Source organism: Anolis sagrei, chromosome 2 (assembly GCF_037176765.1).
Source record: "Anolis sagrei isolate rAnoSag1 chromosome 2, rAnoSag1.mat, whole genome shotgun sequence".
Taxonomy (NCBI): domain Eukaryota; kingdom Metazoa; phylum Chordata; class Lepidosauria; order Squamata; family Dactyloidae; genus Anolis; species Anolis sagrei.
Genome location: NC_090022.1, coordinates 137,700,591 through 137,715,502, shown reverse-complemented (window position 1 = coordinate 137,715,502; position 14,912 = coordinate 137,700,591). Strand labels below are relative to the sequence as shown.

The 14,912-nt window shown below is 47.4% G+C and overlaps 1 protein-coding gene across 3 annotated transcripts in view; it reads right to left on the bottom strand.

The window, feature by feature from the left end:
* CACNB3 (calcium voltage-gated channel auxiliary subunit beta 3) overlaps positions 1–8,652 on the bottom strand; it is a 52,825-nt gene extending 44,173 nt beyond the window's left edge. The window contains exon 1 of one of the 3 annotated variants that reach the window (XM_060764131.2): positions 8,534–8,652. In XM_060764131.2, the coding sequence (XP_060620114.1) occupies positions 8,534–8,572 (39 nt within the window). In that variant the 5' untranslated portion in view covers positions 8,573–8,652. Of the gene's footprint in view, positions 1–163; positions 614–2,503; positions 2,824–8,533 lie in introns of those variants that run through there. The other 2 variants (XM_060764133.2, XM_060764132.2) reach the window with 2 other exon arrangements.
* Positions 8,653–14,912: the final 6,260 nt, after the last annotated feature.

Genomic DNA, 14,912 nt, shown 5'->3' with positions numbered 1-14,912 from the left:
CCCCCTCCATGCGCTCTCTGCCCAACTCTCCAACATCACTTCCCTCACAGTTCACCCTTCGTCCCCCACCCCACAGATCAGTGATCCAGCATGGTGCCAGGTTCCTTTAGGGTGGGCGTCTCCCAGGCTTAAAATAGCCCCTTCTCCCAGCCTGCCAACTCACCACCTCAGAGTCTTCGAATCCATGGAGATAAGAATCGTCATACATGGGGGAAAGAGATGATGATGAAAAAGAAGAAGCAGAGCTCGGGTACCAGGACACAGAGAGAGGGAGGGAGCGGGGAAGGGGGAGAAGAAAGGGGGTTTCTCTTCTCGTTGGGACAGTTGTTTTGAGGAATCCTGTGACCCAGGCCCCAGTTGAGCTGAGGAACAGCGGATGGGCACACGACACAGCAAAGCAGCTCAGTCAGCCTGCTGTCTTCTATCTGATTCCTCAAGCCTGTGGATGCTCTGGTCCTCCGCTGAGCAATAACTGGGGAGTGGCGGCAGAGGGGGGGGGGACACAATAGTGCCCACCCACAGCCCTCCCCTGTGGGCAGGAACAGAGAGAGAGACACAATCGAGGAAGGGAAGAGAGGAAGGCGGGCTTGAGGTGGGCAACACAGCGACTGGGCCGTCCAGACTCACCCACGCCTGCCTGGGCCACACGGAAGGGGTGGCGCCAGTGTCAGGAGGTGTTCAGATGAAGAGGAAGAAAACAATAGGGAAATCCTAACATAAACTCAGTCCAGGAGAAGAGTTGAACATTTGTGTGTGTCAGGAGTGACTTGAGAAACTGCAAGTCACTTCTGATGTGAGAGAATTGGCTATCTGCAAGGATGTTGCCCAGGGGTGCCTGATTATTTTACCATCCTGTGCGAGGCTTCTCTTATTTCCCCACATGAGAAGCTGGAGATGACAGACAGGAGCTCACCCTGCTCCCCTGGATTTGAACCGCAGACTTGTCGGTCAAGGGTTTAATCCATTGTGCCACCTGAACTGTGGAGCCCTCGGTGGCGCAGTGAGTTAAACCCCTGTGCCGGCAGGACAGAAGACCGACAGGTTGCAGGTTCGAATCCGGGGAGAGCGTGGATGAGCTCCCTCTATCAGCTCCAGCTCCTCATGTGGGGACATGAGAGAAACCTCCCACAAGGATGGTAAAACATCAAAACATCTGGGCATCCCCTGGGCAACGTCCTTTCAGATGGCCAATTCTCTCACACCAGAAGCGACTTGCAGTTTCTCAAGTCACTCCTGACATGACAAAAAAACAAAAACAAAACCTGAACTGTGCCATGAGGGCACTCAAATCTTTAGAGACATCGGATGGCAGAGAGTCTCTCTCCACCAGTAGTCACCCCATCAGGCTCCATTACCCCACTGAAAACAAGCAGATTCAGGGTGACTGTATTTCATACACCCATGGCTTTATATGAAGAGGGGCTTGGTATCCGCTTGGCAACAGCTTTCGTATTCTCTTCCCATCTGCCTGCAAATCCCAACATTAATCCTCATGTGCCAACCCAGTGCCTTCCCAGCAACCCTCAGTAGACTCCCTTCAAACCAACTTTACAGACCCCTTTCCACCTCCCCTTGCCCCCAAGCCCCAACCTTCGCTCTCACCCCCAATTGGCCAAAATGCACCTTCAGCTTCCCTATGCCCCCTTTGAACCCTGGCACAGGTGCCCTCAGCTGATCTCTCCCCTGAAACGGGTCCAGGGGGAGGGAGGGGAGGGCGTGGAAAGGGCTCTGTCGGAAACGGGGCCAGATGGGGATTTCCTCCCTGCAGTTCCCCCCAAGCTCTGTCTCCATATGCCTCTCCAAGCTCGGTGCCAGAGCTGCCACTGCTGCCACTAACCATCTCTCCCCCCTCCCCAATTTCTCTTTATCTACTAGCTAAAGTTGGGGAGATGCCCAGGAATCTGCAGGTTTTAAAAAAGTCAGCCCCCCCCCCCCCAAATAGAGGGGTGGAGGAAAACTCCTCCAACGACACACAAAATCCAAAATCCAATGAAGAAGGGATGAGAAGGCGCTTGTCTCCATGCCGTTGCCCATCTCTGGCCTCCCCCTCTTTCTACAATGCGCCCGCCCAGGGCTTCTGGAGTTCCAATGAGGCGGGTGGGCAAACTATAGGACCCGGGGGGGGGGGGAAGAGCAGGAGGAAAGAAGACGGTTAAGGAGTGGTGAGAGGGAGAGACCATCTCTGGCCTCCCCCTTTTGTAATAGTGCGCCCGCCCAGGGTCTCCAATGAGGAGGGAGGGCAAACTATAAGGCCCGGGAAGGGAGGGGGGAGCTGAGAGAAAGAAGACCGGTTAGGAGTGGCGCGAGGCAGGGATGGGAAGGCGATGAGAACCCCGCTTGGGTCTCCCCCTCTGTTGACAGTGCGCTCGCCCAGGGTCTCTAACGTGCCAATGAGGGGCGGGTGGGCAAATTATAAGGAACGGGGGGGGGGGGCGGCGGGAGGGATGGAGTGAAAGTGTGGATAGTGAGAGGCTGGGAAGCGGCGGCTGCGCGGTGAAGTTACCTCGTTGAGCAGGAAGGTTGCGCTGGAGTCAGAAAAAGACATAGACGGGCGGGGAGGGAGCCGGCCGGCCGGCGGGGCCCGGGAAAGAAGGCAGGAAGGAAGGCAGGCGGGAGGGGGGAAGGCAGGAAGGGGGGAGGGAGGCGCCCCCCGCCCCCGCGGCTTCCCCGCGCGCTTCCAAACGCCTTCCCGGGCGGCCGCGAGCTCCCTGGCTGGCTGGCTGGCTCGCGCTCCTCGCCGCTCTTCTCCTCCTCCTCCACTCCCGCCGAAGACGACCGCGGTGCGCGCCCCCGCGGATGAGCTCGGGCACGCGCCGGGCGCTCTCTATCGAATCCCATTAGCGGGAGGGAGGGAGGGGAGGGAGGTGCCCAGCACCGCCAGCCTGGCTCTTACGGCGCCCGCGCCCCACTCCCCCCGCGCGCAGCCTCTTCCAGATCAGAGGCAGGGAAAGGGACGCTCTGCTTTGCAACCCCCCCCCCCGGAAAACAAGCCTATGACATATTCCCCTGGCATACATCTTCACCTGCTGTGGTGAGATAGGAGGTGCTCGCCTGCCTTCTCCTGGGCAGTGTATGCTCTTAGCCATTGGAGCACATAACTGGGAAGGCTCCTGAGCATGTACAGAGTGCATTTCTGACGAAGCTCTCTCACACAAAGGGAAGAAATAGATTTCGGGTTTGGGTTTGTGTGTGTGTGGGGGGGGGGGGGATGCATTTCCGTTTTGGAAACCCAACCCTGACAAAAAAACAAATATAATAATAATAATAATATTTAAAGATTAAGACCTTGGCGTGCACTTAAAAACAATCAGCGATGACAAAATTACCATCTGTCTGGGCACCACAATTCAAGAGAGATATTGACAAGCTGGAATGTGTCCAGAGGAATGCGACTAAAATGATCAAGGGTCTGGAGAACAAGTCCTACGAGGAGCGGCTTAAGGAGCTGGGCATGTTTAACCTGAAGAAGAGAAGGCTGAGAGGAGATATGATAGCCAGGCCTGTAGCCAGGATTTCCTTTCGGGGGGTGGGGTGAATTTTTTTCAGGGGGGGGTTCGGGGGAGCTGAGTTTCGGGGAGGGGGGGCTGAGTCTGAGTGAAAGAGGGTCTAGCCTAGCAAACCTTTTGTATCATTATCCCAATACCCTCATGCATATGGGATATATTGAGTATGATGATCAGATCATGATATGAATAAACATAACAGTTTAAATAATGCACCAGTAAGGCCTTTTCGCGAACCACCATGAGAATTTCGGGGGGAGGGGGGTGAAGACCTCCGAGCCCCCCCCCCCTCCCGGCTACATGCCTGATGATAGCCATGTATAAATATGTGAGAGGAAGCCACAGGGAGGAGGGAGCAAGCTTGTTTTCTGCTTCCTTGGAGACTAGGACGCGGAGCAATGGCTTCAAACTACAAGAGAGGAAATTCCATCTGAACACGAGGAAGAACTTCCTGACTGTGAGAGCCGTTCAGCAGTGGAACTCTCTTCCCCGGAGTGTGGTGGAGGCTCCTTCTTTGGAAGCTTTTAAACAGAGGCAGGATGGCCATCTGTCAGGGGTGATTTGAATGCAATATTCCTGCTTCTTGGCAGGGGGGTTGGACTGGATGGCCCATGAGGTCTCTTTGATTCTATGATTCTATGTGCAAAAGGCCACTCTACTTGGATCTGCACACATTATTTGTCCATATATCACACAGTCCTAGATGCTTGAAAAGTGTTTGATGTGTGATTGAATACAAAAGCCAGCATAGTGATCTTGTTTGCTGTGTACTAATCTTGTTGTGTGTCAAATAATAATAATAATAATAATAATAAGGATGGGTGACAGAGAAGGATCAAATAATAACATGCATGCTAAAATGGACAGCCAATATAGGACATCCAATCAGAATTTCGGACTGGGAAAAGGTTTGGAATGTCAAGTTAAAATGGATAAACTCCTACGATTTGAGGGAGAATTGGTATAAGATGATGTACCAATGGTGTCTCTCACCTAGCAAACTGGCAAAATGTTACAGAAATCTTTCTGATTTGTGCTGGAAATGTAATGATAAGAAAGGAATCTTTTTTCATCTTTGGTGAATGTGTGGGAAGTCTAAAAAAATTTTGGGGAAAGATACACGAAACCACAAAAAAGATATTAGACTTAAAGTTTGAAATGAAACCCGAGTACTATCTTCTTGGGATATTTGACTTCGATATCGACAAGAACAAAGATAGGCTATTTTTCCATATGGCTACAGCAGCGAGAATGGTCTTCGCAAGAAAATGTAAGCTCAAAGAGACACCAACCTTAGACGAGTGGATGCTTAAGTTACTAGATATTATGAATATGGACAATCTCACCCAACTCTTGAAAACTAAACAAAACACAGATCTAATTGCTACAGACTGGTCTTCAGTCAAAAAATACTTTAATGTCAACTAACCACAGCCCCGAGAGGAGAAAAATTTCGTTGTTCTAATACCACTACTAACAGCCGCAAGGGGGGAAAGGAGTAAATATTAATAATACTAACCTTCCTTCACTCAACCCCGGTCACACTCACTTAATCCCTCCCTCACCTTAATCCCCCCCTCACCTCCTTCACCTACCCCCATATCCCAACCCCAACACTTTTATGATAAATGCTGATGTTTAACAACCCTTCAGATGTAATTTCAAAAACCAATAATAAAAAAACATTTTAAAAATAATAATCTTACACAATATGAGGATTTAAAGATTGAACTGCAAAGACTCTGGCACAAACCAGTAAAGGTGGTCCCAGTGGTGATCGGCACACTGGGTGCAATGCCTAAAGACCTTGGCCTGCACTTAAAAACAATTGGCGCTGACAACATTACCATCTGTCAGCTGCAAAAGGCCACTCTACTTGGATCTGCATGCATTATTCGTCCATACATCACACAGTCCTAGACACTTGAGAAGTGTCTGATGTGTGATCGAATACAAAAGCCAGCATAGTGATCTTGTTTGCTGTGTACTAATCTTGCTGTGTGTCAAATAATAATAATAATAAGCTTACACGATATGAGGATTTAAAGATCGAACTGCAAAGACTCTAGCACAAGCCAGTAAAGGTGGTCCCAGTGGTGATTGGCACACTGAGTGCAGTTCCTAAAGGCCTTGGCCTGTACTTAAAAACAATAGGTGCTGATAAAATTACCATCTGTCAGCTGCAAAAGGCCACCCTAACCTGATTTGCATGCATTATTTGTTGATGCATCACATTGTCCTAGACACTTGGGAAGTGTCCGATGTGTGATCCAATACAAAATCCAGCAGAGTGATCTTGTTTGCCGTGTACTAATCTTGTTATGTATCTAATAATAATAATAAATCTTTATTTTTCTCCCGTTTTTCTCCCTCACGGAACCCAAAGCAGCTTACAACATATGAAAATCATGTAAACAACAATCCAAATGCATCAATAACAAGTATAAACATCATAGAATAAACAGTTTATCTAGCTTTCTCTGTTCTCCCAGCCCTTAGGGTCATTCAAGCCCTGGAGCAGAGACCTGGAATGTACAGGGAGCACACCTGTCGACAATGGGTGCGTCTTCTACACTGCAGGATGAATGCAGTTTATTGACATCCCTTCAATGGCTATGGCTCATTGCTATGAAACCATGGGTTTTGTAGTTTGGGGAAGCTTCGGCCCTTTGGCCAAAGCTTCCCCAATGTGATTGCATAGGACTGAGCCACAGCAGTTCAAGTGGTGTCAAACTGCATCATTCTGCAGTGTAGATAGACTCAAAGACACTATGCACAAAGAGAAGAATTGCATTGCTTTCTATTGGGAATTGAATGGTGCTTTCCCTGTTTTGGGCACCCATTCCCAACAAGCAAAAATCTTCATCCATCTGCAGGAGGATTTCCAGTCCTTCAGCCTATGTCTCCTCCCCATTTCTGACCCAAGTACCCCTTTTGTTCCGGTCTATAGGCCAGGAATACTAAATGTTCACCAATATTGTTATCGGAGCTCCCAGTAGAACAATGGGTTAAAGTCTTGTGCCAGCAGAACTGCTGACCAAAAGGTCGGTGGTTCAAATCCATGAGGGAGTGAGCTCCTGCCTGTCAGCTCCAGCTCCTCATGCGGGGATATGAGGGAAGCCTCCCACAGGATGGTAAAACATCTGGGCGTCCCTTGGGCAATGTCCTTGCATATGGCCAATTTTCTCACACCAGAAGCAACTTGTAGTTTCTCAAGTTGCTCCTGGCATGAAGTGTGTGTATGTGTGTGTGTGTGTGTGTGTATATATTGTTGGGGAATGATTTTAAGGAGTGTTTTTAAAAAGATCATTGGGATATGACTATCCAGATACAGGAGACTTTCAGTTGAACGGAACTCAAGCAACCAGAATTTTCAAACAACTGGCAAAAAATCAAAGAAATTATACTTTTTTAAAGCTGTTTTTGTAATACAGCAAGACATATTTAATTGTCTTAATTGGCTGCCAGTGACCTTATTTCAATATGAATATCAAGTCAATACAGAGTTAATGGTAAATATGGGATATAGCAGGCATGGGCCAATTTGGGCCCTCCAGGTGTTTTGGTCTTCAATTCCCACAATTCGTAACAGGCTCAGGCCCCTTCCTTTTCCCCCTCAGCTGCTTAAGCGGGAAAGGAGAAGAAAAGGAAAGAGCCTGAGCCTGTTAGGAATAGTGGGAGTTGAAGTCCAAAACACCTGGAGGGCCCAAGTTGGCCCATACCTGGGATACAGTATTAATTAGATCTATTTTTCATAGTAGCTCTCAAGCAACCAGAAATAGCATTTACCTAGCATCTGTGAACTCCCAGGGGTGGCGGTTAACTGAGAGTCTCATGTATATCTAGTCATTCCACCTCAAGGGGCTTTGGGTGCCCCTGAATATTAATTTAATACTTACTACATTGTGAAAGGGCACTTGAGCATGAGGAGAGAAAGCAAGGAAATGGCCCTTAGAAAACCTCTGGGGTAGAAACAATGGGAACGATGCGTCTCCAGATAGGAAGTTATATGAACAGTTACCCTATTGCCCCAGCCAGTAGGCCAAAATAGAGAGAAATAATTTTCCCTAGCATCCTGGACCAGAAAACAGGCAGAGTCGGTGGGTGGGTTTGCAGGCATGGCCATGTGCCACAGAATAATAACCCTCCCCCAATAATCCCAGTATTGTAGCAGACGTGGGATCAGGGGGAGGCCACGGTTTTGGAAAAGCTTTCAGTGCCCATGGGGGAACCCTGATCTGGGATGCAGCTGAAGGCAAATGTTTTAGCAGTTACTCCAGGGGTACAAGTAATAGAGCCTTTGAGCTTGAGGGCTTTTTTGTTTTTTGTATGACAAGCTCTTCTACCGAACATCGTAACTCAATAGGGACAGCATAGGGCTTGGACCTTAAGTATGGGGCAAGCAGGGAAAGGGGGCAGCTACTAGACAGGGCCCTGTTGTGGATAAAGTGAGATTACTGGTTCAGGCAACAGCTGCTGGAGGAGAGTCAGAGACAGCAGCTTCCTCCTAAGCCATTGCCGTTGGAGGATAAAGCTGTGGGTGCCACCCTGCCTGTCCTCCTCACCCCAAACAACCTTAGTTCCTTGAGGTGCAATGGAGAAGATGGCAGAACAGAGTTGGACCAGATGGCCTTTGTGGTCCCTTTCAACTCTACAATTCTATGAACGAAATCCTGCCACCGGTGCTGAACTTTGCACCTCTGCCGGTCCTACTGGTTTCTGTACACAGGAGGATTGGGTACGTTCTTGCCCCGAGTAGTCAAACATCTTGGGGAAGCCTTGCAAAGCACAACACACACACACACACACACACCCTGAACTCCTGTGGAACAACAGCCTGGGCCCACTTGCCAAATTTATTCTGAACTCTTCCTGACAGCTCTCTGGCTAACCCAAGGAACTGTCCCATCCTGCCTTCACTCTTCCGCAGTCCTGCCACCCTGGGCCCGCTTCCTCCGTTGCTCCGAACCCCTTCCTCCTTCCCCAGCCCACCTTGCCCCAAGAGATGGTGATGATGATGATGATGTTACCTCGTTGAGCAGGAAAACACTGGAGTTGGAGAGAGACATGCAGAGTGTCTGCTTTGCTGGACAATAGCGACACTGACTGGCTCCCTCGCACGCTCCCTCCCTCTCTCTCTCTCTGATACACACACGCATATACACACCACACCTTCCTCATGGACCCAGCCCAGCTCACAGGGCAGACGGGAAGCCCAGCCCACAGGGATGCTTGATCGTGGGGCGGGGAGTGAGCTGTCTGCTGGATCAGGGGCACCGGCAAATTGTGGGATGGTGCGAGCCTATGAACCCATGGGATGCGTGGTCTTCTGGCATGGGACAGGACCCATGCATCCCATGGGCTTTTGTGGGACAGAGTGTGCACAGACATGGTTGGTGTCATGAGCAATCCTCTCTTAACATCAGTCATAATAAAGCTTGTGGGCTTTCAGATTGTTGCAGGACGAGACACACATTAGCCATCCATGCAGCAATGCATATGAATGCATCTCTACATTGTACCAGCTTATGCCTGCTATCAAGATGAGGAAGATGTGCTTCCTTCGCATTCTAGCTGTCATGGCTCATTGTCCAATAATATCTGGAGAGCCACATATTCTCTACCTCAATGTGTGGCAAAAGGCTACTTCCTGTACCAGCTTGCATGGTTTCCCCTTGAGCAATACGTATCACGCTTTGCTCAGCTGGTACAGGACAGTGCAGGCTACTTCCAATCCAGACAATTATTTTCAGTTGTCTGGATTGGAAGTCGCGAGAGCTCTACCAAAAGCAGCAGCTTGGGAATGACACAGGCCAGAGGAGTTGAAATCATGACATGCACCCAATAAAAGCCACATATTTCAAGGGGATGCCTCTAATTCTGAAAACTGGAATTGTTTGCCTTTTATGAGACAATGTACAACTGCCAAGCCATCCAGTTCAGTGGCTAAGGCATCCTGGTCAGCCTTTTTTCCACCCCAATTTGCTGGGATCCTCCTCCTACTGTGGCCTGTCTCACCATAACTTGCCATGCCTCCTAAGCCATGGGGAGCACCCACTCATCCACATTAGGGCCTTCCAACTCCAGACAGTCTTGGTTGACACACACTTACTTGAACCATTTCAAACCAGCTTCAGACCAGAATACGGAGTTGAAACTGCTATAGTCGCCTTCACAAAAGATTTACGTCTTAACACTGACAAAGGGTGTGTGGTCCTGTTGGTGCTTTTAGGCATCTCACAGGCTTTTAATAACATCAACCATAGTATCCTTCCAGAAAGGGGCTTCGGGAATTTAAAATTAATAGTTAAAATTTACTGGGTAGTCCTGCCAGAAGAGATGGGCCTTCAATTTCTCCTTAAATTGACAACTAGTTTATCTGTCAGAGCTTTTCTAGCAGGTCATTCCACAGTATTAGGGTGGCAGATGAAAAGTTTGCCAGTCTGGTTGCCGGTCAGGTTCTGGATGGTTGAAGTAAGTGTTCACCAGAGGACCTGCGTGTCTTAAGGAGCCATATATTGTATGGGAGAAGGTGATCCTGTAGGTAACCTGGACCCAAACATATAGGGCTTTAAAGGTTAAAACCAACACTTTGTACTTGGCCTGAAAACCGATTAGCAACCAATGAGGTGACTGTACTGTTGGTGTAATCTGCTCACTCCTGGAGGGATCATTGCCTGGGGTTCAGATATGTTAGGCAATATTCTAAAGACAATTCAAGAGAGGGGTTACTGTAGGACAAAGGAGTGCATGCTCACTATATGTCCCAATGGCGCTGCGTCTTATTTTTATACATAAATCATAATTTAGGGTCCAATTTTTCAATATCAATGGGATTTGTAATCCCAGATTTTTGGAAAGCACCAAGTTGGGGGAAGTGGGAATAGTCTGATTCCCTCGGATGTTTCAGATTTCATTTTCCTTCTGCCTATATCTACCATGGCCAGCGGTAAAAGATCATGGGAGTGGAAATCTCAAACTTATACATGACATCCGGCTGGGGAAGTTATAGCCCTCATACTGGGTCTGCAAACCTTGAGTTCAAATTTCTTCTCCAGACATGGCGCAACCATGAGATAAATGTTCTCTCTTCATCCTTACCTAAACCTCACAATGATTGTGAGAATAAAATGGGAGGAGGGAGAGATCCTACTATACCGCCATCCGCTTCTTGTGGGAAAGATGTGTCATAAATTGAAGGAAGGGAGTCCTCTTGCTGGAAACAGAAAAGTAGATGTAGCCATACTACAGCAACTATGAGTGCAGCCCACCCTTTTCCTTACAAGTGATGAAACCGAAATATTCAGTCCCCATGCTCCCCTCCTACTGCTTCGCCATCTGTTTGTCAGGTCTGCCTCCTTATGGTTCAGTCTGTAGGCCAAGCCAAGAAGGATTGCATGTGACAGGTTCTGAGAGTTCCCTGGTGAAGGCACTTTTGAGCATACGGGGGTTGGTGTGCAACTTTTGCACGGTTTCCCCTTGAGCAATACGTATCACACTTTGCTCAGCTGGTACAGGGCAGTAGAAGGTGCTTTAAGTCTGGGTGCAATGGTGGTCAGTACAGGAGAGCTGCGAGAAGATAAACAAAGCTGTATATGACCTATGGGGCAGGAACAGACATAAGATGGATTAAGATCTCAGGATGATGTGCACATTGTCTTTACACTAGAGAATGAATCCACTTTAAATCCAGTTGCTGCCTCCTGCAGAATTCTGGGATTTGTAGTTTAGGAAGAAGCCTTTAACAGCCTCGCTAAACTACAAATCCCAGAAGTCTGCAGGAGGCAGAAACTGGATTTAAAGTGGATTGATTCTCTAAAGTGATGAAGTCCCTAAGTAAAATTTGCAAGAGGAATAAACCACCACCACCCCCCCCCCCCCCCCCGTGGCATGGCTTTTGTTCTATTAAGTGCTTATCTCACCCTCTTCAAATCTGTCCCTTCTCCTCTCTCTGTCCTTGCTTGCTTTTTCCAGTGCGACATCATTTTGGGGTTGTGCCTCCTTGTGACCCTGATGGTATAAGAGGTTGAAGGGCTTCTGCAAAATGTTTTTGCTTTCTCACCCCCTGCCCCCTCCCCTCCCCGTTGTGAGTCACTGACAGATTGGAAGAAGAGGGGATGCAGAATTGGAAGTGTATGTATGTGGGGAATGCTTCCATTTGGCTGCCTCTGAAAAGCTTCATAAATAAGAAAACACAAAGCCTGGAGGGCTGATGGGGTGGGAGGGGGTCAGAGTGGCTGCTAATGGATGCTCTCAGCCAGGAGGCAGCCGCCAACAAAGGCCCTGGGGATACAAGAAGCATCTCCACTTTCCGAAATAAGAAGAGAAGGAGGGTGAGGAGGGAAGAAAGGTTATGGTGGGAACCGAGAGCCGTTATCCCACTCCTAACATTTTTTTGGGGTGGGGGGCAATCCTTACAGAGATGATCAGCATCAAACAGTCCCCAGGCTTCTGTCTTTCTCGTCCCGCTTTTGCTTGGGTTCCTAAGCAAAAGAAGTCCAAATCCATCTCTGAGTATTCCCTGCCTGAGAAAACCCCATGAAATTCATGGGGTCACCATAGATCAACTGGCAACCTGAAGGCATATGTACACACACATACCAAAAATAGCCTCTCAGTCAAGAAACCCTAAGTCTCCCATTTATTAATCGATTGATTGTAAAGACGTAGCTTCTTCCAGCATTTATTTGCCCACTGAGATTATGCTTATACAGGAGAGCCATTTAGGGAGAGCTCTCTTTTTTGTTCCAGATTCTGTGGCTGTTCTTCCTCGGCTTTCTCTTCATATTTTATTTATACCCCGCCTTTCTCCCAATTTGAGATCCAATGCAAATCAAAACACAGATTAAAATAAAATATGCCTTTTAAAAACCATATAATAGTAGGAACTATTACAAAACAGAGGGAGAGCAGCATGATGATAACAATGGTTAATATCTAATGAATGTAAGAGTACAGGGGGCCTTGGGACTACTGAGATTTAGTTTCAGCACCCTCATGGATAGTCAAATCTGTAGATGCCCAAATCGCATTATATTAATTGGTGTAGTAAAAGGTTGTCCCTTTTATAAACTGGATAAGTGTTCCTTCCCCAAAGGAACTCAAAACCTAAGCAAATTTTTCCAAGGAGATACAGGCAAGGCGCTGAAAGGCGAGTCCCAACTAGAGATAGTGTTGCCGGATCTCAAGGTCTGGTCCTGCATATTCAAGAGTCATATCAGGCCAGGGAAAAAGGGTACAAATACTCCAGTTTGTGTGGGTTTGTCTCCAGGAAAAGCACAAGGACTGTGTGCAAATGACCAGCTCAGCTGTTAAAGCAGCAGCTTGCTTCAATCTGCAAGGTTTAAAGGATTATACTGCAGCTTGTAATGACTTTCCACAGTTTCATGTGGTTAGTTTGTTCCTTTCCTCTTAGTCATTGCAGCGCCAGGACTCACCCTCTGATCTGCTTTGCATCCACTTTCTGGCTGGAGGCTAGATTTCATCTTATCCTATCTCCTTAAATAAATGAAATGGAAAGATCCTTTTAATTCACCTACACCTAGGAACACCCCTTTAGCTAAGATTTCTCTCTGAGTTTCCAATCAGCAAAATATGTGGGTGGATTAGTGAATGGGTTTGAATTACAAGTTATGAGCAATCATGGTTGGTATTTGATGCACAATGGCATCTCCAGGGGCCGTCCCTAGGTCTCAGGCTTCGGCTTGGAAACCCCAGGGCCTGAGACGATCTCGAGCTTGGCTAAACAGAGTAGATTTTCTGAATCAATTGCTCATGGTGACTTAGCACATATGTATATCCACTAGACAATATGGGATGTCAATATTCCAGTCTTCCAGGTTATCTGCACTTGAGCCATGTCCAAATACACACAATACCCATACCTCTGGTTATTAGGATTTCTACATGCTCCTTAAACACAAAATGCATTGCCTTTTGGCAGTTTTATCTTGAAAACGGTTATTGCAAATTGGGATGCCAAGTCATGGAGGGAGGGGTCCTGTGCTCCTCTTAAGCTAAGGATATGGTTTGTATCACCTTAATACACAAATGAGCAAATATTGCTTTCCAGATGCTAGTCTGCATCTTCTGTAACAGGGGGCCTTTCACACAGCTATATAACCCAGAATATCAAGGCAGAAAAATCCCACAATATGTGCTTTGAACTAGGTTATCTGAGTCCATACTGCCATATTTTCCAGTTCAAAGCAGATAATGTGGGATTTTTTTCAGCCGTGTGGAATGTATCCAGTGATGATCCAGTAATGAGGAATGCTGGAACTTGCAATCCAGAAGCATTTGGAAGGTCAGTCCCTGTCCTTGATTGAAAGGGAAGGAACCTTGCAGTACTCCAGATGTTGTTGGCATGCATGTTCTAGCAACCCTAGTCAGTATATCTAATGGTAAGATATGATGCGAATCGCAATTTGCCAATTTCAGCAGGGTTACACAACTCCTCAAACGAAGGGAGCCAAATAGTAGAAGTGCTTGTGGCAGTCAGGCAGCTGGCTGGCAAAGGAAAGAATATACGTTTGGGAAGAGGAATAGTTTTAGCATCCTTGTTGATTGGGAATTGCAGGTTTGTTTTTAAAACCAAAAAAATTAGCATCACAATGTGTGAAGACATAATGCTGAGGGTTTGCAAGGCTCGGGCTAATAATTTGACTGCAAGCTAAAACTGGAATTATGTATTGCTGAAGACTTTAACAGCCGGGATCACTGGGTTGCTGTGAGTTTTCCGGGCTGTATGGTCATGTTCCAGAAGCATTCCAATCTGGCGTTTTGCCCACTTCTGTGGCAGAGGTTGTGAGGTCAGTTGGAAACCAGTCAAGTGAGGAAAGTTTGTGGAATGTCTAGGGTGGGAGAAAGAGCTCTTGTCTGCTGGAGGCAAGTCTGAATGTTGCAGTTGGTCAACTTGATTAGCATTGAATGGCCTTGTAGTTTCAAAGCCAGGCTGGTTGCTGCCTGGGGATCCTTTGTTAGGAGTTGTTAGCTGGCTCTGATTGATTCTTGTATGGAATTCCCCTGTTTTTTGAGTGTTGCTCTTTATTTACTGTCCTTATTATAAACCTCTCTTGCCTAGTTTCCCACAGACCTCACAACCTCTGAGGATGCCTACCATAGATGTGGGCAAAATGTCAGGAGAGAATGCTTCTGTAACATGGCTACACAGCCCGGAAAACTCACAGCAACCCTAGAATTCTGTCCATTATTACTCACACATGTCCCATTCCCATAAATAATCGTGTATACTGCAAAAGCCCTCAAAGCAGTTTACGGAGCAAAATGCCACAAATGAAGGCAAAACATTAAAACCCAAAGACCTTAGGTTTTCAGTTAAGAACCATTAAAAGCCCAGAAAAGTTTGAAAAGTTTAGCTGCCCCCTCCCAAATAATAACAGTGGCTTC